Genomic DNA, 23,081 nt, shown 5'->3' with positions numbered 1-23,081 from the left:
TGGCAGGAGAGAGGGTCAGGTGATCTGGGGGTTCTGGAAGGTCTTGGAGGTCTGGGAGATCTAGGAGGTCTGGTGGGTATGGGAGGACGGGAAGGTCTGGGAGGTCTGGGGGTCTCAAAGCTGGTGTAAAACACGTTGAGATCATCTGGCAGTTGGCATATATCACAGCATTCAGGGCCTTTATAAGAACAGACAAAATTACTAAACTGAATCAATTTCAGCTTTCATTTTTTATTATGTATATTTTAGTAATAATTACATTTCATTATCTATATCTTTACCAGACATTTGCCACACAGGTGTAGATACTGTAAGTGCAGCTCTCTTCACCTACCTAACACTGACAGTCACACACAAACACATTGTATTCAACTAGAAAATCACGAAAAACATAAACTTACAGCTTTCACAAAAATATCGTCAATGAATGTGGACAAAGCAGAAGCTATGGTTGACTCTGACATGTCGATTCTTACCAGTTTCTCTTTGCTTTCTCTCTCTTGTTGAACGAGGAGTTGGCTGAAGAAAACCCGCCAGTGAGGAGGTTAGGTTCAGACTCTGTTACCCTGGTAACTGACTCAGAGTTAAAGTTTAACTTAACTTTCTGGAACTGAAAACCCGAGTTTCCCTCATCTCGGGATTAACAAACTTGGACTTAGCTAAACCTGCTTCCTAGAATAACCCCAGTAATGAATCTACAATGAGCTTAAAACATGTTGTGGATGAGAGAAGCAGTGAAAACACAGCACTTCAAGCCGGAGAAACTCAGAACATAACAGGCTCTGTTTTAGTTTATAATCTGTCAGCTGTGGACTCTGTGAGAGTAAAGATTAACTATTAAAACATAATGTTTTATGAGCATACTTTAATGCGTATATAACAATAACAATAAAATAATTCATTATTAAGTTGCATTTTAGAATCTAGACAAGCTGGGATACATTAACAATACTGGGAAATAGTCTGAAAGTTTTACACCAAACTTACAAATAAAATGCCATTTGCCACTCAAAGGTTTCCATTTGTCTCTGTGCCACTTGGAAATGGGTTGAGCAGCATGTACCGTATGTACGGTTACTGAGATACTGTAACACATCCTGACTAACCTGTTTGTCCTGTGAAGAGAAACTAAAAGTCAGGGTTTTTTCCTCACAGTTGAGCAACCACACAAGGCTGTTTATCGTTTGGGGGGGGGGATTTCTTCATAATATAATTTTAGAAAGCTCAAAGATCGTTTATGTTTCCACATTGTAAATCTTTCCAGTTGGGAGTAACCATATTTATAGTTATCAATTTCTTATTCAGCAAATACCTCAATATATCCTTTGGGTTACTGTTTTGGACTCAACGATCTATTAAAAGATTAAAAAACTTCACAAGAAACAGAAGACAGTCACAGGTGTTAGGCGTCCTGCTCACATTAACTAAGGCTCTATAACAATGCGATCTTAAATCGTGACATCTTTATTGAAATGACGTGATTAAGGGTGAGTTGCCGTTTCAGGCAACAGTTCTCGTATATTAGCTTCTTTTTTAAAAATTCTCCATGATACTTTTCAGGATTTTATTTTTTACTGGGCTACAGGGCTGTCCTAACGCATCTGTGTCCTATACCTGCCAATATGGTCCTCCTGACCGCGCCTTTAATCTTTACCTTGCGTAAACACTCCCTCCTTGCTGGCACACTTTCACAATTAGGAGTCAACAACAACTAGCTGAGCTTCAGTTAACACCCCAGGATTGAAGGTTTCAGAGCGTCACTGTAGGGCAGCATGTCCGTATCAACAGGCGCGGCCCTTCTGTGGATTTTACTTCTTACATTCACTGTCTCCACCGTGTCAGGTAACCTGAAACTTAAATATGAACCAGTGGGAGAGATTTGGTGTGGTGGTGGATCTGTCCGTTAAATACTGACACTAATGTCACTCAGAAGCTGAAAACAGCTGAAGCAAGAAAATCCCTTTCAAGAAGCTCTCAGAGCGTGAGTGTCAGGTGATACTGAGTACGGCTGTTTTCGGTAAATCGCCACGCCATATAACGAGTCCACAGCGGAAGTGGTCAACGGGAGATCAGTGGGTATGAATCACCACTGACTGATCAGTTTTCGAGAAAATAGCGCAGCATTTCCCGGAAGATCTCTGAGACCTCTGAGTGTGGACATGAGACTTTTGTTTTTAATGGCTTCCAAAGTCTTTGTGTTTCCCTGATGAACAGCAGAAATATACAGATTCTAAAACGCAACTTAATAATGAAAAATTTTATTGTTATTGTTTTATACGCATTAAAGTATGATCCTAAATCATTGTGTTTTTATAGTTAATCTTTACTCTCACAGAGTCCGCAGCTGACAGATTAAAAACTAAAACACAGCCGGTTATGCCCCGAGTTTCTCTGGCTGGAAGCGACGTGTTTTCACTGCTTCTCTCATCTACAACATGTGTTAAGGTCGCGATTGTTTTATATATATATATGTATACAATACTGGTTTATGTTTCACAACCTTTTCACAGTAAAGAAAGGGGCTGGTGGACCTTGGATGACCTCCAGAAACTTTTATTAATATATTTAAGATGATAGCAGCACTAATGAAACTTTTTGTTGTAATTATTAGAACAGAGGACACAGAGAATACCTGTTCAATCAATCAATTTAATTTCACCTTGATCTGCTGAGAAACTGAAGCAATTTTCACATCTCCTTTATTAGGCTGTGGGGAACGAGATTTGAATGCTTAAATGTATCCAGTTTAAAGTTTCAGAGCTCCAATGTGCAGCCATCACCTTAGGTATAAACAGCAGCACTAAGAGAGCACTCCTTGATAAGAGAGTTTTATTAACCAGAATAACGAATAGCTGCCAATTATTCTCATGAAGCTGATTGAACAGGCATTCTTGGTTCATGTTAAAGAGCAGTATAAAAGAGATTACAATCAAGTCTAACAACATTTTATACACATTCTAATTAACCAAAATAATACATGGCATAATACATACAGGCATTCCTATGACAATGCAATGCACAGTTTGCACTTCTTTTAGTAGTAAGGTAGACTTAAGCTGTTCCACATGTCCTGTGGATCCCTATTCAAATTGAATTCCTGGTATTGAATTCGGTTTATCAGTTGGAAAATCTTGCACCAAAAGTCTGTTTAAACAAATATACAGAACAACCTGCTTTTTCAAAATGACATCAATTCAAAATCATGGATGTGGAATCTGTCTTCAGTGTTTATTGTGTCTTTAATAAAGGTTGTTAAAGCACTGCAGATTTCTCATATATAATACATACATAATTCGTAGTAATTATCACTGGTTCAAATTCACAGCTTAAATACAAGGTTGTTGTTATTCTTTTTTAACTCACTTTTTCTTTTACTGAAACCCCGTTGATAACTACAGGGACAACCTACTCCATACCTTGTGACAATCAGCCCCGTAATAGATTTATTTTATTCTCTCAGGTGCAGACTCGGTGCATACACAGAAATTTGGTAAGAGGTCAGCAAATAAAGTGTAGGTGTCCTGTTTTATGATCATATAATGATGACTATAGAACAATAACAATTTGCTGCAATAACAAATTACTGATCCTCATTAGGGAAATACAAATACTTTAGATGCCATCCATTCTTCCCACGTAGATCCAAATGATCTTCCAGGAATGGTGAAGCTATTTACCGAAGTACTGCAGCGATTTTCTACCTCTTGATCTCTAATCTGGAATCTAACTTGTTCCACAATACAGAGCTGCTTGGTTATAGGAGAAATCATCTGTCACTGCAGTTAGTCATATTTGTGAATTTTATCTCATCGAAATGGTAATTTCACTCTGTTATTTCCAGATATAATACAGGACCCAACATGTTTATCCCTTTGCTCACTATAACTCTCTGTTTGCTTCCAGGGGCCCAGAAGTTGACTCTCACTGCTGAACCAGGAGCCACCATAAACATCAGAAATAATAATAAAGTCAAAGGTTGCCAAGTGTGTACAAGATCATTTATTAAAAAATGCAACGCTGAATCTCTGAATTATTTAAAAGGAAGTACTGTGTCAGTGGAGCTTGAATGCTCCAGACCTCAAGATGTATTCAGTATAGAAATTGTACGGCGTATAAGTAAGTGTCTGTGTGATATCTGATTATTTTATCAGTGAGACTGAATGTCCTGAGTGGACTAACACAGCATGGGTGGATTCAATTTCTCTTTTCAGCTTGCACCACGGAGTCATGCAGTGGCCACATCATCCAGGCTGACTTCAGCTCAATTGATGCGCTGCGTTTTAACCGCACGTTTACCTGGAATCTAGAGGCCGCAGCGCCAAAAGCTTTCCAAATAGATTTCACTAACACGGGTCTTAAACTGATTCATCCATCTGAGAAATGTCCAGACAGACACACCTACACCCTCCAGGCCTTCCAGTCTACGGGCAGTGCGGCTGTGGAGCAGTACTGCAGAAGTGGCACCATCAGCAGTGCTCAGGTTTTGAAAAGCGGCAGCTTTTCTGTGGACGTCCCAGCAGAGCAGAAGCTGCAAAATGACAAGTTTGATGTGACTGTGGGGGAAAAAATCAAGTGTGAGTTTAGTTACAGTCACTTTTTTGTGTTTCTTTTAAAATGTAACAATTTTTGTTTTCATTTTAATTAAATTTTTTGTGTTTTGTGTGTGTGTGTGTGTGTGTGTGTGTGTGTGTGTGTGTGTGTGTGTGTGTGTGTGTGTGTGTGTGTGTGTGTGTGTGTGTGTTTTATACCTTGTGACAATCAGCCCCATAATAGATTTTTTATTCTATCAGGTGCAGACTCTGTGTATACATAGAAATTTGGTGAGAGGTCAGCTAATACAGTGTAGGTGTCCTGTTTTATGATCATATAATCAATTTTGAAAAAATGTTTGCTGGCATAAAAAAATCTAAAGAGTAAAGCTGCATGTAATAATTTGTATTCATTACTGATGCTCATCAGGGAAACACAAAGACTTTAGATTTTAGATTCCAACGAATCTTCATTGAATGGTGAAGCTATTCACTGGAGTACTGATTAGCTAGTACGCAGTGATTTTATACCTCTTGATCGCTAATCTGGATTCTAACTTGTTCCACAATACAGAGCTGCTTAGTTATAGGAGGAGACAAGCCGTAGGCTTCATCTGTCACTGCAGTTAGTTGTATTTGTGAATTTAATCTCATCTAAATGGTAATTTCACTCTGTTATTTCCAGATATAATACAGGACCCAACATGTTTATCCCTTTGCTCACCATAACTCTCTGTTTGCTTCCAGGGGCCCAGAAGTTGACTCTCACTGCTGAACCAGGAGCCACTATAAACATCAGAAATAATAATAAAGTCAAAGGTTGCCAAGTGTGTACAGGATCAATTATTAAAAAATGCAGTATTGAATCTCTGAACTCATTCAGTGGAAGTACTGTGTCAGTGGAGCTTGAATGCTCCAGACCTCAAGATGTATTCAGTATAGAAATTGTACGGCGTATAAGTAAGTGTCTGTGTGATATCTGATTATTTTATCAGTGAGACTGAAAGTCCTGAGTGGACTAACACAGCATGGGTGGATTCATTGTCTCTTTTCAGCTTGCACCACGGAGTCATGCAGTGGTCACATCATCCAGACTGACTTCAGCTCGACTGATGTGCTGCGTTTTAACCGCACGTTTACCTGGAATCTAGCGGCCGCAGCGCCAAAAGCTTTCCAAATAGATTTCACTAACACGGGTCTTAAACAGATCAATCCATCTGAGAAATGTCCAGACAGACACACCTACACCCTCCAGGCCTTCCAGTCTACAGGCAATGTGGCTGTGGGGAAGTACTGCAGAAGTGGCACCATCAGCAGTGCTCAGGTTTTGAAAAGCGGCAGCTTTTCTGTGGACGTCCCAGCAGAGCAGAAGCTGCAAAATGACAAGTTTGATGTGACTGTGCGGGAAAAAATCAAGTGTGAGTTTACATTCATTGTTTTGTGTTTCTTTCAAAATTACAGTGTCATTTAACAATTTTTGTTTTAATTTCAATTTATTTGGTGTGTTGTGTGTGTTGTAGCTCTTGCCCGAATTTCTCTGACTTTACCAAAAGGGACCTCTTCCTTAGAGCTGCTCTCGCCAGACTACCCAGAGAGCTTTCCTGATGACGACACCATGGAGTGGTACTTTCAGGTCCCAGACAAACACAGGGTTGATCTTCAGTTTCTAAACCTCACACAGCCAGATTGTGTGAAGAAGGAAGTAGCAGTGGAGTACCACCAGAAAGGCAGGGTGACATCGGTTCTGGGGCTAAATGACACACAGCCGCTCCAGAACCAGGGAGACTTTTTGCTCACGCTGAGGAACTGCGAGATGGAGAGAGCACCTGCTGATTCTCCTGGACTCACCTTCACCCTCAAGGTGTCTGCTTACCCACCCCGTTCAAAAGGTCTGAAAAAATAAAACGGCACTGACTTCAATGACAAAAAATATATATATATTGTGTCAATCCGAGATTAAGCACTCACTCATTCATAGTTTGTACTTTCATTAACAATAAATACATGAGATGTTATTCCGAGTTACTCCCGGGGAAAATATTTGCTTTTGGAAATCTAAAACTGCTTTAATCGATTTTTGCATAAAGCTCTGTCATTGCATAATGTAGAAGATGTTTGAAGTGATGACCACAGAGAGCGAAAACAAGGCCCCAAATGTTACGTTTTCTTCCACTTATGCAGTTCAGGGTACACCCTGGGGAGGTCACAACACTGTGTTTGAGCATGACTCCCCAGAGCAAACAGGTTAGGAAGGTATTTCAAACTTGCCCAACAGCTGGAGGCTCGATAGTCTGGGTAAAACCTCGTCATCACTAGGTCCAGATTTTTCCAAGACTTTGGTTTATGACAAAAAGAACTGCAGCACTGTGACCAGATCACATCAGCTTGATAACTTTAGCATTTGGTGTAAGGCACCACAGGAATATGAGGCTGTAGTGTAGCTTCACACTCGGGAGGATAAACGATAATTGAACGATTTTTCAGCTTCAGCAATTCTGTTTATTGTTGAATTCTTTTTTACAACCACTGCACAGTCGAAAATGTGATCCAAATGTTAACCAAGTTAATTGTTTCTCCTCTATAGCACCTTTAACCATCATCCTGGGTGTAGTGGCTACTCTGCTGGTCATTTCTGTCATAGTGCTAGTTGTAATGATTAGGTGAGTATTTCTATTATTTAGTGTGTTTTCAAAGGGGATGACCCATCAATAGCTGAATAAAACAGAAAATAATCCCAATCTTCTCTTTTTTCCCGCCAAACAGGAAGAAGAAGAAGGAGAAGAAGAAGAAGAAGAAAGGCAATTATGAAGTTGCTGTCTATAATCCTAATGGCATCAACTTCTTACCAGGATACGAATCCCCAGACGTGCTGGGGACTTGTAAAGATGATGAGTCCCATGTGTACGAAGAGATTGATGACACTCTCGTCTACACACACCTGCTGAAAAGGGGTGCAGAGACTGGCAACTATGAAGAAACATATAAACCTGTTTCAGGACACAGAGACTCTCAAAAGCCACTGCTCTCATCACAGCAGGGCCCTCCACGCCCCAACAAGCCACCAAGCAAAATCCTAACCCCGGTGGACAATACAATTTACCAGAATATGATTTACCAGCCTAAGGATCAAAGTGAGGACGAACAGCTCCCGAATCTGGGGCCTCGACTGGAGCTAGAGGGCGGCAACTGAGCAGAAGACTGGACTCAGCTTTTTGATTTTTCTCTTGACTCACTTGAACTTTGGGATATTCATTCCCTGTGTGATTGCCTCACAAAGCACCTTTTCTGAGTGCAGCTTTTGCACTAAAGTGAGGCACACACAAACAACCTGTCTGCAGCTGTTACAACGTTTTGTCCCAGATTAAAGGCTCTTCGATTGCAAAAGTTGCTCTCAATCATCCCCTGTAGCTGCATCTGACATAAAACATATTTATTTCATAGTAAGGTCAAATATATTGCTTTTTTAATGTGTCACGATGGGATGAGTCCTTTGTCCTCATCGGAGACTAGTGGCATAATTCCCCTGCAATTAAACTGCATTTCAGTGTATTTTATTTTTAATTTCAGTGTAGTTATTTGACTGCAATAACTTAAAGCAGGTACACTGGAATAATGGGGTGAGAAGTCAGGTTTTTACAGAAAACAGAAATTATTTTATTTAATTTTAAGTAGTGCACAAGTAATTTTATAAAGTTCATGACTTATTTATTAGTATTACAGAATATCAGGTATTTTAAAGGAAAGGGGAGAAATTAAGTACATTTAAGTAGTGCATAAAAATCCAAAAGTCTTTTTTTTCCTTTTTTGCCTGTCCCGTTTGGCTCTTTTGCATCAGAATTATTGTCTAAAGGCAAAGAAAGATGCCCAACAGATTTACTTTACCAAATTGACTATCCCAGCCTTGCCGTAATGGTCCATTTGATTCACCCTTTATTGTTTATTTTATTTTCACTTGCTGAATACGGGACAGACTTGACTGGGGGAAAGAAGGGGAGAAAGAAAGAGTGAAAGAGAAACAGCTGAGAAGAGGGACGGGGGAGAAGGGCAAAAAACAAAAACCAACAGAACGGGCAGGGAAAAAAAAGAAAAAAATGCATATATCAATCACCTGGATCACCTGCTGAGAAAGAAAAAAGAAAACAAGCAGAAGAGAACAAGAGTAATAGAATAAACAACATCACAATGATATATGGGAATATGACAGTAAATACTAAATGTTAAACATTATTGTGCAGCACATAAGATCAACAGAACACAGTGTGCTTTGAGGTAGGAGCCAAAAAGGGTGTAGTTTGTGGGTGTGATCACCCGTGTGTACACCTGTGAGCATGGACGCGCTTGGGCTCACTCAGCAGCCGCGGAGCAGAAGCCAGGGGGGGTTGCAGTGACGCGCCCGTGAGCTCCGCCGGCAGCCAGCTGCGCCTGAGTGACCGAGCCCCAGGCCGAGAGGCCGGGGGCACCCCACCTCCGAAATGGCCGGAGCGAGCCCCAGGCTCCAGGCCCCGATAAGCGGCCGCCAAGGAGTGAGCCGGTGTGTACCTGGACGCCCATCCCCAGACACAAAGAACCACCAACGCACCGATGTCTGAGGGAGTCCGCCACTGGCAGGGGAAGTGGTGGTGGGTGGAGATAGGCCTCCAAACCTTGGAGGGCCTGAGATGTCCCCAGAGAGGTGGCGCCTGATACCCAACCTGACATATAGACACAGACATACAGGCACACACAGACACAAACATCCATTCCCACCCTCATGCTCTCATATGCACTTACTCCACACTCAACCAACGTGGAGACAGACATAAAGAGACGCTGTACACACGATCACACTCCCCAAGCGTACTCTACAAACCGGGTCTAGGTACCCTTGACCCTGGAGGGGGGAACTGCACCCAGACCCAGGTGGTATTACCCTTTTCCCTGCGGTGGGGGGAGGCAGACCGCCCCGACTCCGCAGCAGCAGGAAGGCTCCACACTCCAGACCGCAGTCGGACGGCCAACTCCTCCTCCTAGCCCCCCCGCTCCAGCAGGCCGCAGAGAATGGGGGTGAGAGAAGACTCCAAACCTCCCTCCACCCGCTCCTTGTAGTGTTGATGCATGTGTGTTTTAAGGTGCAATTAAAACCCAGGAGGGCATGGAGCTACCTGCCAGAGAGCAGCAGGTAAGCGCATAGTCCCTCCTGCTAGCCCTCAATGTCTACGTGTATTTAAAATTGAGAGGTGGGCAACGACGCCAGGGGTGAGGTCTACACCCTGATGGTAATTTGGACTCCGTGTATCGTGCCCACCCCCAAGATCCTATATGTATGTGTAATGAGAGTGTGAGTAATGTGAATGTCTAAGTTGTGGGATAAAATTGAGGCAGAGGCAGCCAGAAGGGGACAGAGGGGGGGGGGGGGGGGGGGTAGCCTCCTCTGCACCCTGGTGACATACCCCTACTCCAAGGCCCTGCATGTGTGGGTGGTTGTGGTGGAGCGGGAAGAGGGAGGCAGCTGGAGATGGGGAGGGAAGGAAGGGAGGGGCAAGTGACCCCTCCCTGGGGCCAGCTCCCCCGCTGACCCCAGTAGGCACCCCCATACTCCGCGACCCGCCAGGGAAAGGGGGCCCAGGCCCATCCAGACCGGGCCCAGTGCAGCAGCGCCTCCCGGCCCCACAGAGCCCAGGACAGTCCACCCAACCCCACCACAGAGAAAACTGCACCCACCCCACCATCCACTCATCTTCCAGACTACATAAGACAATAGACGCCCAGGCTGAGATCTTCCTCCACCTCTCCTGTATCTCCCCCTCCTGCAGAGAGAGTTCCTGAAGACCGGAAAGCTCCTGCAAGATGAGTCATTTTAAGTATTCAATTTCATTGTAATTTTGCTGAATAAACAATATTTTCCCATCTTACCTCATAAATGGACTGGATTTTGGGTGTATGGACCATATTATGGAGTCACTTGACCTTGTCTTACATGATATTTATTGTTTTAGTGTGAATGATGGAGAGTCCACTGTGAAACTATTCTTTCATATTTATTTATATAAACATTATGTAGTAATTTAAACTGTTCTTCCTTTTCTACTTTTCAATATATTTATTCAAGCTTTCAATATATTTTCACAGCGTTGTCTCCTCTGAATAGGATAGAACACCAAAGCTTTCTCCTTCCAGAGCAACGTCCAGCAGACAACAAGTGCAGATAAAAGTTTTCAGTGGTCTTAAACAAACTTGTTTCTCTTTCCTGTGCCAATTTCAATACGATCCGCCCTCTTTTTTCTTTTCTTTTCTTTTTTTTTGGTTAAGTAAATATTACAGCTTCAAGCTTCCCATCCAAGAAGCTACTCTAAGCGAGCGGTGAGTAACGGGCAGAACAATTACATTCTTTTCCACTAGAGGGCAGTACAACTCCTTGCTCCAATTAAATGGGTTGCCAGAAGAAGACAAAGAAGAAATTACTACAAATGAGACCACGCAGCACGTGATCTGCTGGCCGGACTGACCAGTTTATCGTGAGGACAAAAATGAATTTTTCTTTAACTTAGTTTGTCACAGAAGGACGTTTGTAATCCAGAGGGGAAAATTATTATGATTAATGTTCCCAATTACTTCATCTTAATAAATAAATACAACACAACCTGCGTTTGCCTCTTTGATCCATTTCTTTGTTCATACTCAAATACCGTGAACTGGCTTTTGAGTATGCACAAAGAAATGAACACATCAAGCTGCTTGTGCCTTTATATGTTCTGCCAGTTCTTTCTCTATATGGTCGTCAAAGACTGGACAGGCAAGTGCAGTTCCTTTATATCCTTTAATGGCCTTGTTTCTTTTCCATCTATCTTTTTCTTCTCCATAGATCGTTTTAATGTCATCCTGCATATGTGCATCTTCTTCGCCACCCGAATGGACTTCCCCTTCTCCACCTTGCTCACTATAGTTCACAGCTCTGTTTACGTCCTCTAACGGAGTGGAAGCTCTGCCTGTCCTCCACATTATAACTCTGTGGCATAACTACAGGCGTATAGACTCATAGTGTGGCTTACAAAAGGACTAACACATTTGTGAAATGTTTTCAAACTTGTTTAAAACAGACAAAATAATCAAAACACCTTGATCACAGAAATTTTACCTGGAAAGGCAAAAATCACTTGAACTTAAATGTGCTTAATTCTCATGCAATGAGGCGCTTCTTTGCAGGATGAGAAAAATGTCGGACTCTCCATAAATGTGCGGTCACATGATCAATTTCTTCCCTAGAAACAGGGTGTGGCACAACTCCCTCGATCTGTTCTGCTATTTTACACTCGATCATAAAGATTTTCACATGAAACAGAAGACAAGCACAGTTGTTACTAATCGCATTTCTTAAGTCTAAAAGCAGTGCAGGCTAAATCTAGATTTTATTGTCATGAGAGGACTGAGCCTGTTTTATCGTTTCCGGTAATATCATATATCAAACTCTGCATATTTTCCAGAAATTTCACTTTATTTTAGCACTTTTGTTCTACATCACGTGTCGTAACGCGTCAGCACGCCTACCTGCCAAGATGGCGATTCTAGCCACGCCTTTAAACATCACCTGGCCTCAACACTCCCTCCTTGCTGGCACACGTTCACATAGGGAGTGGACTCGTTGTGTCAACAGCTGCTCCGTGAGCTTGATGTAACGCAGAGGAAAATGTGGCGTCCCAGCTCCAGACAAGAAGCGATGAAATGTGTCCGCTGATTTTATTTTTGTTTTTTCTCTCAGGATTGAAAGTTTCAGAGCTTCACTGTAGGGCAGCATGTCCGTATCAACAGGCGCGGCCCTTCTGTGGATTTTACTTCTTACGTTCATCGTGTCCACCGTGTCAGGTAATCCGAACCTTAAATATGAACCAGGGGGAGAGATTTAGTGTGAAATATTGGTGGGTTGGTGGATCTGTCCGTTAAATATTGACACTGTCTTCACTCAGAAGCTGAAAACAGCTGAAGCAAGAAAATCCCTTTCAAGAAGCTCCCAGAGTGTGTCATTTGATATGGGCTGTGCCGGTTTTGCCCCTGTGTAAATTTGAATAACAAACATTTCAGTGTAAACTAGGTTATGGCCGACCCAGAGCCCTGACTGAAGCACCATATTATGTGCTGAGCTTGCTCAGGTTTACTCAGTACAGACCTGCTTAGTCACAGGAACACTTAAGACAAGCTTCATCCATCACAGCAGTCAGTTTTATTTGTGAATGGAATTTCACTGTGTTATTTCCAGATATGACACAAGTCACACATGTTTATCCCTTTGCTCACTATAACTCTCTGTTTGCTTCCAGGGGCCCAGAAGTTGACTCTCACTGCTGAACCAGGAGCCACTATAAACATCAGAAATAATAATCAGGTCAAAGGTTGCCAAGTGTGTACAGGATCAGGGAACACACAACGTTGCAGTATTGAATCTCTGAACTCATTCAGTGGAAGTACTGTGTCAGTGGCGCTTGAATGCTCCAGACCTCAAGATGTATTCAGTATAGAAATTGTACGGCGTATAAGTAAGTGTCTGTGTGATATCTGATTATTTTATCAGTGAGACTGAATGTCCTGAGTGGACTAACGCAGTATGAGTGGATTCATTTTCTCTTTTCAGATTGCACCACGAAGTCATGCAGTGGCCACATCATCCAGACTGACTTCAGCTCGACTGATGTGCTGCGTTTTAACCGCACGTTTACCTGGAATCTAGCAGCCGCAGCGCCAAAAGCTTTCCAAATAGATTTCACTAACACGGGTCTTAAACAGATCAATCCATCTGAGAAATGTCCAGACAGACACACCTACACCCTCCAGGCCTTCCAGTCTACAGGCAATGTGGCTGTGGGGAAGTACTGCAGAAGTGGCACCATCAGCAGTGCTCAGGTTTTGAAAAGCGGCAGCTTTTCTGTGGACGTCCCAGCAGAGCAGAAGCTGCAAAATGACAAGTTTGATGTGACTGTGCGGGAAAAAATCAAGTGTGAGTTTACATTCATTGTTTTGTGTTTCTTTCAAAATTACAGTGTCATTTAACAATTTTTGTTTTAATTTCAATTTATTTGGTGTGTTGTGTGTGTGTGTTGTAGCTCTTGCCCGAATTTCTCTGACTTTACCAAAAGGGACCTCTTCCTCAGAGCTGCTCTCGCCGGACTACCCAGAGAGTTTTCCTGATGATGACATCATGGAGTGGTACTTTCAGGTCCCAGACAAACACAGGGTTGATCTTCAGTTTCTAAACCTCACACAGCCAGATTGTGTGAAGAAGGAAGTAGCAGTGGAGTACCACCAGAAAGGCAGGGTGACATCGGTTCTGGGGCTAAATGACACACAGCCGCTCCAGAACCAGGGAGACTTTTTGCTCACGCTGAGGAACTGCGAGATGGAGAGAGCACCTGCTGATTCTCCTGGACTCACCTTCACCCTCAAGGTGTCTGCTTCCAGCCCAGCTTCAACAGGTCTGTATCATATAAGCACTTTGTGGAGCATTTGGTAACAAAAGTGTGAGTTGGTAGAGACCAAAAATGGAGCTGAAAGAAGATTGCGTATTGGACTTGTAATTAATCAAAAGGCCCTAACAAGACTACAAGTGAATACTGAGGATGTCTTCATGTTTTGAAGGTGTGTTATTATGTGCAGTGACATGTCTATATGTCAAACTTTTTCTATGTTAGAGCAGCACAACTGTGTAAATACATACCAGACTTTACAGGTGTGTAGCTGATGAGTGCAGTCTGACCCACAAGTAAGCAACAAGCACCAGAAGCATGTTAGTCACAGGGGTTAAAAGCTCCATCACATTATGTCTTTAGCTATAGTATTATTAAAGAGGGTGAGCTCAGATAGTCTGGTCTGTGGTTTCTCCCACTGTAAGGTGTTGGGTGATGCTGATGCTTCGTCTGACTCCAAGTGTTTCAAACACGTAGTTACTAAGTGTAGCTCCATTTCCAAAACCGATTAATAATGTGTGGGTCCCACATGGCTAAATTTAGTACTGCAGTTTCTTTTGTACAGTGGTTTTGCTGTTGGGGAGATGTGTGCTGCCTGCTCTGCATGTGGCAGCATGTACTTGTATAAATAGTTTCTTTCTTTTTTCTTTTTCTATCGTCTTAAAGGTTACAACAAAGGTGCAGTTTGATTAGTCAGTGGTATGACAATGTTCCCTTTCTTGTAATATTTGTGAATAGGAGGGACTTGGAAAGTGTGTGTTATGGCCTGTTTCTGAGCCCAGGCAAACTCTTAAATTGCCTAATCTCTTAGTCATGTATGACAGCACTGATAAATTTCCAGGAAAGTTTGAGGAATCACATTTGTTGTACGTGCTTTGTTTTGTTGCCCCCAACCCTTCCAGTGCCATGTAGAGTAGATCTCAGCAAAACTGAGGGCCTTTCTCTCAACATTTCCACGGTGACATCGACCCCTGACTGCGTGATGAAAATAAACTCGGCGAAAAAAGACAACATCACAGTCACATCAAGTGCTGATCTGTCTTTTGAGGACTGCTTTCCTGGCAACATGGAAGTCAGAGCCACGCAAGTCATAGGTAACTCAAGATTTACTTAAACTCTCGTTTCATCAGCTGTTTAAGCCTCACTGTGTAAAATCCACAGATGTATCATCAATAATTCATTATAATACTTTTGTCATTTAATCTAAATCATCTTAGATTTGGCTAAAAATTCTATGGTCCAAAGTTTGAACATATATTTAAAATGATTGCTGTGAATTTTTTACATAATATATTAAATAATTTTAAAAATATAATTTTTGAGAAATAGTCTGACTTCCACCGTGTTTCTCATTTTAAAATCGGAGGCAATATTTGAATATCTCAAAAGAAATTTTTACTGGTTTTTCTTATCATAATTCTGGAAAGTGAATGGTGGGATCTTTTTAAAAAAATAAATAAATATAAAGTATTTCTTATACCAAGGCGAAGTTCATTATTTACTTTTAATCCATATAATTTTCAGGCAAATCAGAGTTGGTTCAGCTGAAAATATTCAAAATTTTGATTTTAAGACGGAATAATAATAATAATACTAATGAAGGCGTTTAAAATGCATTGTAATATAGTGTAATTTAAGGATAAATATTCACTGCTGTTTTAGATTTGTTACTAAGTTATATTTTATTATATTTTATTTTTCAGTTTATATACACGCCTCCTAATTTGGGTGCTCAAAGGAGATGTTACAGCTGTTGGCAAATACATTAGTACTCACATGTGCTTACAGGTTCATTAAAGTTAGTTCAGACCATGTGTTTAAAAACATCTGTACTACCTTCTACTAAAAGTGCTTCTCATTGTACTGTAAAGAACTTTATCAGTTTCATTTGAGAACCTCTTTCCGTTCAGATTGTAGTTCTGGTAAATGTCCTGATCCAGTCAGTCTGTCAGTGCCTCTGCTGCCATCATGCCTCCCTGCACCTCTGAGCCGTGTGACGTGGATACTGCGTCCCGGTCAGCACGGCACGGTAAAGCTGATTTCTCCCACCGGGCCCCTTAAGCAGTCCCTACCTGGACAGCTATGTGATGACAGCGTCACTATTAACGTGGCAGAAGAGAATGGAGCAACTATTGGGACCTTCTGCCCCAACGGAGCCATACAGACCGTCCACATTCACACAAGTGTGTCTGTCACATGGTGGTCCAGCATGAATGCTAAAGCACCAAGATCGGCTGTGTTGAATGCCAGTTTTGAAAAAGAGATTACAGGTAAAAACAAGCACACTTGAAGGGGATAAGCTGAATAAAATAAGAACATTAAATAACCATTAATATTTCACATTGTTTTCTTTTTGCAATAACCTTCAGAAAGATACATATTCACCGTTTCTCCAAAGAAAGACACCCCAGAACTTGTGGCTACTCCAGCTTGGCCAGCGGGAATGAAGGCCTACTCCACCGTCTCCTGGATTGTCTCAGTTCCTCCGAAGATGGAGGCGCAGCTGATTTTTACCAAGCTCAGCCAGCCCAAGTGCATCAACCGCCACACCAACATCCGGGTGCAAAGAATGGGCAGCCCCAAGGAGGACTACAGCCACAGGGAGGATGAGGTGGCCAATAGCGAGCTCACGGTCTCTGAGAGCTTCTACCTCAACATGTCCAACTGTTTGCCTGAAAGAGGAAACTTCAGCGTAATTACCAAGATCTCCCTGCAGAAGAGCAATGGTAAGAGGAAACTTTACAGTTACTTAATCTATATCATAATTTTCTGATTTTTAAAAAATAGATATATAATTCTCAAGAATATTTCAATGAATTTCCATGAAAATTTGTCCAGACACTCAAGGTCCTCTGGCTTTTGAAGACGAATGTGACAAACTTTAATTTTCAGCATGCATCAGCTTGTTTCTGTTGCCTTGATAAGGATGTTAGCCAGCTGAACATTTCGGTCAATACACTGTTGTGCATATGTAGATGAAAGATGCATCCTGGCGAGCATCATCAGTGATCTTTCCTAGATTCCTTGGGTGATTCGGATTGGCGACCCAGCCAGGGATTGATCAGGTCCTGACATTAAGCCTCAGATTTCCCCACTTAATCCACCTGGAGGCTCCATCAGCTGCTTCTTTTGCAGTCCTGATAGCTGTGTTTCTGTGTGGTCTCTTCACGCCTGGCAGGGTGAGGACTCTGCAGCCTACTTCAACAGGAAGATGACCTTTTTCTGGCAGTCCTCCCGAAACAAGTCCTTAAAACTTGGCCAGCTTGCTTTCAAAAGCCTCCTCCATGTGATCCTACCAGTGCAGTCAGTTCAGTCAGGGCAGGTTGTTTTAACGGCTCTGAAAGAATGACAGTATGTGTCATCGGTGATGTGTCACAGAAACATGACTTGCTTGCCCAGACTGAGCACTGGTTCCCAGTTGTGTGAAGTGAAGACTTTGCTCTGTTCTGTGCTTTTGGTTTCTCATTAAGAAATGAGATTCATACACAGACTTGCCGTACAGCTGGAGGTGTGATGGGCTGGTAAAATGTCATACGCAGCTTGTTGAGGAATTTAATTTGTTGGTGCTCTGCTCGCCAGATGTATTTACATAAAGTATCATCACTGACTGATTGGCATTAGTATTTCGCCTAAAGAACTGCTGCAGCTGTAGCATACAGGAGTATGAAGCTGTAGTATGGCTTCAAAGTTGGGAGCGTGGAGGTCATGGATACTGAAACTGTTTTCTTTTTTTAACCTTAGTGCAAAGTTTTATTCTGCTATGCTGATTTTTAATCAATGTTCTGTTTGGGGGGAAAGTTACTTACGCAGTTACTTTCCTTCTTTCTCTCTTGTGCAAGAAGAAAGCTCCAGTACCAGGATTGTATTTATCTATATTTTTATTAATTCTTCAGCTTCAGGAGGCAGCAGCCTAAGCAAGGACACCCAGAACCTCCCTCTTCCCAACTACCCCCTCCAGCTTATCTGGAGGAATACTGCTGCATTTCCAGGCTAGCTGAGAGATGTAATCTCCCAAGCATGTCCTGGGTGTGTCCTAGGGCATCATTCCGGTGGGAAATTCCGGAAACACTTCAGCCAAGAGGTTCCCAGAAGCCATCCTAGTCAGATTCCCGAACCACCTACCTCTCTCTAAGGGAGAGACCTCCCACCCTTCAGAGAAAACTCATTTCTTTTAATCACTGCCCAGAGTTTGTGACCATAGGTGAGGGTTGGATGGTAGATCAACCGGTAAATCGAGAGCCTTGCTGTCATACTCAGCTCTCATTACCACAACGGATTGATGCAGTGTCTGCATCACTGCAGGAGCGTCCACCATCCGTCTGTCAATGTCAGGGAAAAATGTGATAGAAAAAGCTGACTATGGTGTTTGTTGCCATTTTTTTCTTTCTAGGCCTTTTACTAATCAACATCCTGAGTGTGGTGGCTGCTCTGCTGGTCATTTTTGTAATGGTGCTGGTTGTGGTCTGTGTGGTGATTAGGTGAGTATTACTCTTTTATCCTTTGTTCTTTGAGTTTTATTATTTTTCTTTACAGTTAACATGGGTATTTTCACATTGTTTACTTATCTGCTCTCCTCAACCTGCTAGAAATTTTTGTCCTTCATCGAAAATCATAGCGAGCATAATTTATCAGTAAATTTAATTTAAAAAAGCTCCGATCTTCTTTTCTGCCAAATAGGAAGAAGAAGAAGAAGCTCAATCACGAAGTCTCTGTCTATAATCCAGATGGCATCAACTTCCTGCCAGGATACAACGGACCCCCGAAAACACACGAAGACGATGACGCTCACGTGTACACCTCCATCGACGACACACTCGTCTACACACACCTGCTGAAAAAGGGTGCAGATATTGGCATCTATGGAGAAACATACCAACATTTCACGGGACACACAGACTCTCAAAAGCCACTGCTCTCGTCACAGAAGGGTCCTCCACTTCCCAACAGGTCTCCGAGCCAAGACCAAACCCTGATGGACCAAAGTGAGGACGAACAGTCTTCAAATCTGGGGCCTCGACTGGAGCCAGAGGGCGGCAACTGAGCAGAAGATTGGACTCGACTTTTTGATTTTTCTCTTGACCCACTTGAACTTTGGGATATTTATTCCCCGTGTGTTTGCTCGCTGTTCAGACCCCCAAAAGACACTTTTTTTGTGTTGAGTGCAGCTTTTGCACTAAAGTGAGGCACACACAAACAGCTTCCAAACCTGTCTGCAGCTGTTACAGCGTTTTGTCTCAGGTTAAGGTTCTTCTTTTTCAAAAGCAGCACTTAATCATTCCTTCTACACAGGTTTTTAGTTTTTATAAAGAGGTCTTCTGTTGCTTTCAGGAAATGAAGTTTTCCATTTGTGATATTTTGTAAATACATTATATCGTTATCAGAACACAACGGTCTGGACTGCAGCAGCCGTATGTTGCAGCAGCATGTCCTTCTGTTGTTCATTGTTGCTTTTTGTTTTCTAGCTGTAGTGTCATTACACCATAAATGAGCCTTACATATAGGTCAGGCTCCCTTTAGAAATTAGTAAGGATCTTATAGTTGTTTTCAGTCATTTGTGTTACTGGGACGGTGCCAAACTGAAACCGAGCATTTGAGAAGCTCGAGCCTAAAGTGCTACTAGTTCATACTGAGACTGTATATCATGATCAGCACTGATCAGTAGTTAAAAAAACCTGTTTCACCATTTGTTATGAGGACAGACACAGCTTTGTTTGGATTACAATGAGGAAAAATATACATTTATTTGCATTATATCAGCAGCTGCATCTGCCATAAAATGTATTTATTTAGTAGTGAGCTGTAATATGTTGCAGTTTAAATGTCCCTTATTCTAGCATGAGCCTAAACATGAAAGAGAAAAGTTTTCTTTCAAGGCATGCATCTGTCCTCTTTGAGGAAAAGTGCTTCAGAAGGACTTTGGTCTTGAAAATTCCTCTTCCCCACGTAGTGTGGCCATAAATGTTTTACAGTCTCAGTGGCTCACAGTGAGTAAAGAAACTTTAGAGGAGCCTTTAAAATCCGGAAGTTTGGAAGTGTTCAGACTTGTTGATCTGTCGCCTTCATTTGGGTGAGTAAAGTACTTTGAATGCAAACACAAAATGTAGTGTGTGTGTGTGTGTGTGTGTGTGTGTGTGTGTGTGTGTGTGTGTTACGTGACTGTACTCATCATACTCTCATCATTCTCTCTTAGTGAATAGGCTGGATTTAGTTCCAGTGTAAATTGGACAGGCGGGAGTCTTACGTTCATACTGAATCAGTTGCACAATACAATGAATCAGTCAACTTGGCACACCTATTTAAAAACCAAAACTAAACGAGAAACTACCCTATGCTCATGCTTTGTTTTTGTTTAGTTTATTCATGGAGGAAATGAATGTATGATGTGACCGTGAAAATGACAACAATCATAACCCAGGTTTTATTTATTACCTTTGGTTGTAATAGATTTGTTACAAAAGCTTTTTTCTGTATGAGGAGTAGTACATTCACATTATATCTGCTGCTGTTTGTTTGTTTGTTTGTTTTTTTTACATCGGAGAGAAGAATAAAATGGTAAACATGTTCATTAATATCCTGTAATAAAACATGAGAAGCATAACTTAACATTTAGAAATAAAGAAGGTGGCACAGAAAAGGCACTTTGTAAAAAGAACTTAGTAACTCAGTAAGAAAAGATTTTGTTATGTTAACTGGCATCTAATAAGAGAAAAATAAAGACAAACCCTCCAGTGTTTACCTCAATGAATATTTAAAGCATTGTTTATGGAGTGTATGTACAAGTGGGTGTAGCTTATACAAAGAGCACCAAGTGAAATCTCTGTTCTGGACTGACATCTGGAAGGCTTGGCCGAGAAAATGCAGGCTGATTAAAGATGCAGCGCATTATTTTTCAGCGCATTTCATAATGTTGCACTTCATGCTTACAAAGCAATGTCAGAGACTGAAAAACGGAGCAACAGATGGTCTCTCAGACGATGTTGAACTCGCACACAGACGCCTTCTCAGCCCTGCAGTTCTCATCGAACCACTTCCCGTTGGCCGTGATGGAGAGGATGGCGCAGTTCTGGCTGGATCCCCCATCTGGCTGCTGGGTGATTTCAGTCTCCCAGTTTTTGAAGCGCACATTAGAGCCTGATTGGTCAACCCAGTGGCCATCGGTAACCATGTCATTAATGCCCAGCCAGATGTGCTCATCGGGGCCGATGCTCTGGCGTACGTAGCTGTAGAGATGGTCGTTTTCGTCTCCTGTTAGAGGAGTGCTTAGGCTGCCTCCTTTGGCGATGCAGTCTTCACTGGCAGCATGGAAGGATTGTTTCACCAGATTGGCCAGAAAACACTTTCTGTGGATCTTTGTGCCCTTTAGACAAACTGATAGAGAGGGAATTATGAGGAAGTGGTTCAAAAGCCCTGGATCTGTTTCAGCTCTCCATCTCTAGAAAGCTGTTTAACTAGAAAATGACATGCAGCCTGCAAACTGAAGCAAATACTTGAGTGGATTGTGCAACTTTGGGGCATTCTTTACAAAAAATCTAACTGCATGGTGTTTGTGAAGAAGTCTACACCTGTTTGTAAAGCTTGCTGCTCTTTCAGCACGGTCAGATCCCGAGTAATGTCATCAATTTGCCTCTGCAGATTCTCGATTGTAGAGTTGATGGCAGATTCTGCACAAAATTACCGAAACAAAAAAACAAGGTGAACTCTAACAATACTGTCCTGTAGAAGCCACTGATTTTATATTCAGCTGGTGAATATGAAGTCCTACCTTTTTTGCCATTTCTTTTCTTCGAGTTCTGCTGGGGTGAGCAGTGTGCCAACAAGAGAAGGCAGAGCACCATCCAAAGTCCTCTAGCATCCATCATACCTGGAAAAAATACCTTAAATCCAATGCAGGGAGCCTGTTTTGGTGCAGCACAGCTTCTGAGCGCTGGCCAGACTGTGGCGTTTTACACACTCGGGCTGGAGGCACAGAGCGGAGTGAGGAAATCTTATCTGAGAGAGAACAAATGTTTTACAGATGTTTGACAGAGGTTTGTGTTGCTTTTGAAAGGCTGAGGCGAGATGGATGGGGAGCAGCTTTTTGTATTTAACAGTGTTCAGACAAGCATGGCTGGTTTTTCCATATGTTTGTAAGACACCAATAAATTACAGATATCCTTTTGTCTTTTTGAGTGTGCAGTCATTTATTACATTAATAGAATTTAACAGGATCGGCATGTTGATGAAGCTATTTTGTCAATTACCTGCATCGGTTTTTGTTTAACGGCAACAACTATTAAAATGACGAACACATGAAAAGGCTTTTATCTTAGTTTTTTGAACTGTCAATCTAATCTCTTGTTTTCCTGTCACAGAGCCAGCTGTATTTCTTTTAAGGGCCAAAGGTTGGATTTTTTTTTTTTTTTTTGGGGGGGGGTCCACAGCTTACATCTGGATCGCCTAAATGAGCTGGAGGGTGTGTAGCTGACATGTGGCAGAGACTTGTGTAATAAGTAATTTCACTATTGTGAAATTGACTTTAAAATGTTTCTGGAAGCCCATAGAGTTTTACTGACCATCAGCCAGCAATGAAAGGGAAGACTGGCCAAGACTCCAACCAGTCACTATCCACAGAGCCACATTTCACAGAGCCTGGCAAACGCAAGCAAACAGAATTATCATTCTCACGTGTACAGTCCTTAAAAATAATGAAAATGCAAACTCGGATGAACAGCAACACATGACATATTACACCAGAGGCAGTGTGGAAAAATCCCATGATTTAACCACCTCTGGAAACACTAACTTGAAGTAATTGTACTCTGTATGACTTAATCAGACTCTCAAGTTGTGGAGGATTTTTTGTCCATTCTTCTTTACAGTGTTGCTTCAGTTCATTCAGGTTTACAAGCTCATTATTCAGGCTGAGGTCTGGAATTGGCTGGACCACTGCAACATGCTGATTCATTTCTCGTTCAGATAATCTGTTGTAGATTTGCTGATGTGCTGCGATCATTGTCCTGTTGTATGACTGTTCTATCCAAGCTTTAGGTGTCAGACAGACAGCTTAAGCTCATATTTGACAAGTTCTTTGGCATACCGACAAATTCATGGTTGACTCAATGACTGGAAGGTGCCCAGGTCC

General features: G+C 42.0%; 2 protein-coding genes across 2 annotated transcripts; one reads left to right on the top strand and one right to left on the bottom strand.

Moving 5' to 3' along the window:
* The first annotated feature begins 1,696 nt into the window (after positions 1–1,696).
* On the top strand, positions 1,697–20,705 carry cdcp1a (CUB domain containing protein 1a). The gene is made up of 13 exons (XM_082551681.1): positions 1,697–1,842; positions 3,904–4,116; positions 4,212–4,574; positions 5,277–5,489; positions 5,585–5,947; positions 12,821–13,036; positions 13,132–13,494; positions 13,601–13,969; positions 14,863–15,054; positions 15,871–16,230; positions 16,330–16,686; positions 18,351–18,438; positions 18,638–20,705. Exons 1-13 carry the CDS (start codon positions 1,773–1,775, stop codon positions 18,999–19,001), a joined length of 3,531 nt encoding a protein of 1,176 aa, XP_082407807.1. The 5' UTR covers positions 1,697–1,772; the 3' UTR covers positions 19,002–20,705.
* On the bottom strand, positions 20,360–22,060 carry clec3ba (C-type lectin domain family 3, member Ba). The gene is made up of 3 exons (XM_082551682.1): positions 21,723–22,060; positions 21,523–21,621; positions 20,360–21,328 (listed from the first exon to the last, which is right to left on the bottom strand). Exons 1-3 carry the CDS (start codon positions 21,817–21,819, stop codon positions 20,928–20,930), a joined length of 597 nt encoding a protein of 198 aa, XP_082407808.1. The 5' UTR covers positions 21,820–22,060; the 3' UTR covers positions 20,360–20,927.
* Positions 22,061–23,081: the final 1,021 nt, after the last annotated feature.

This window comes from Aulonocara stuartgranti (assembly GCF_965226115.1).
Source record: "Aulonocara stuartgranti genome assembly, chromosome: 11".
In the NCBI taxonomy this organism is placed as follows: domain Eukaryota; kingdom Metazoa; phylum Chordata; class Actinopteri; order Cichliformes; family Cichlidae; genus Aulonocara; species Aulonocara stuartgranti.
This window is presented reverse-complemented; position numbering and strand designations above follow the sequence as displayed.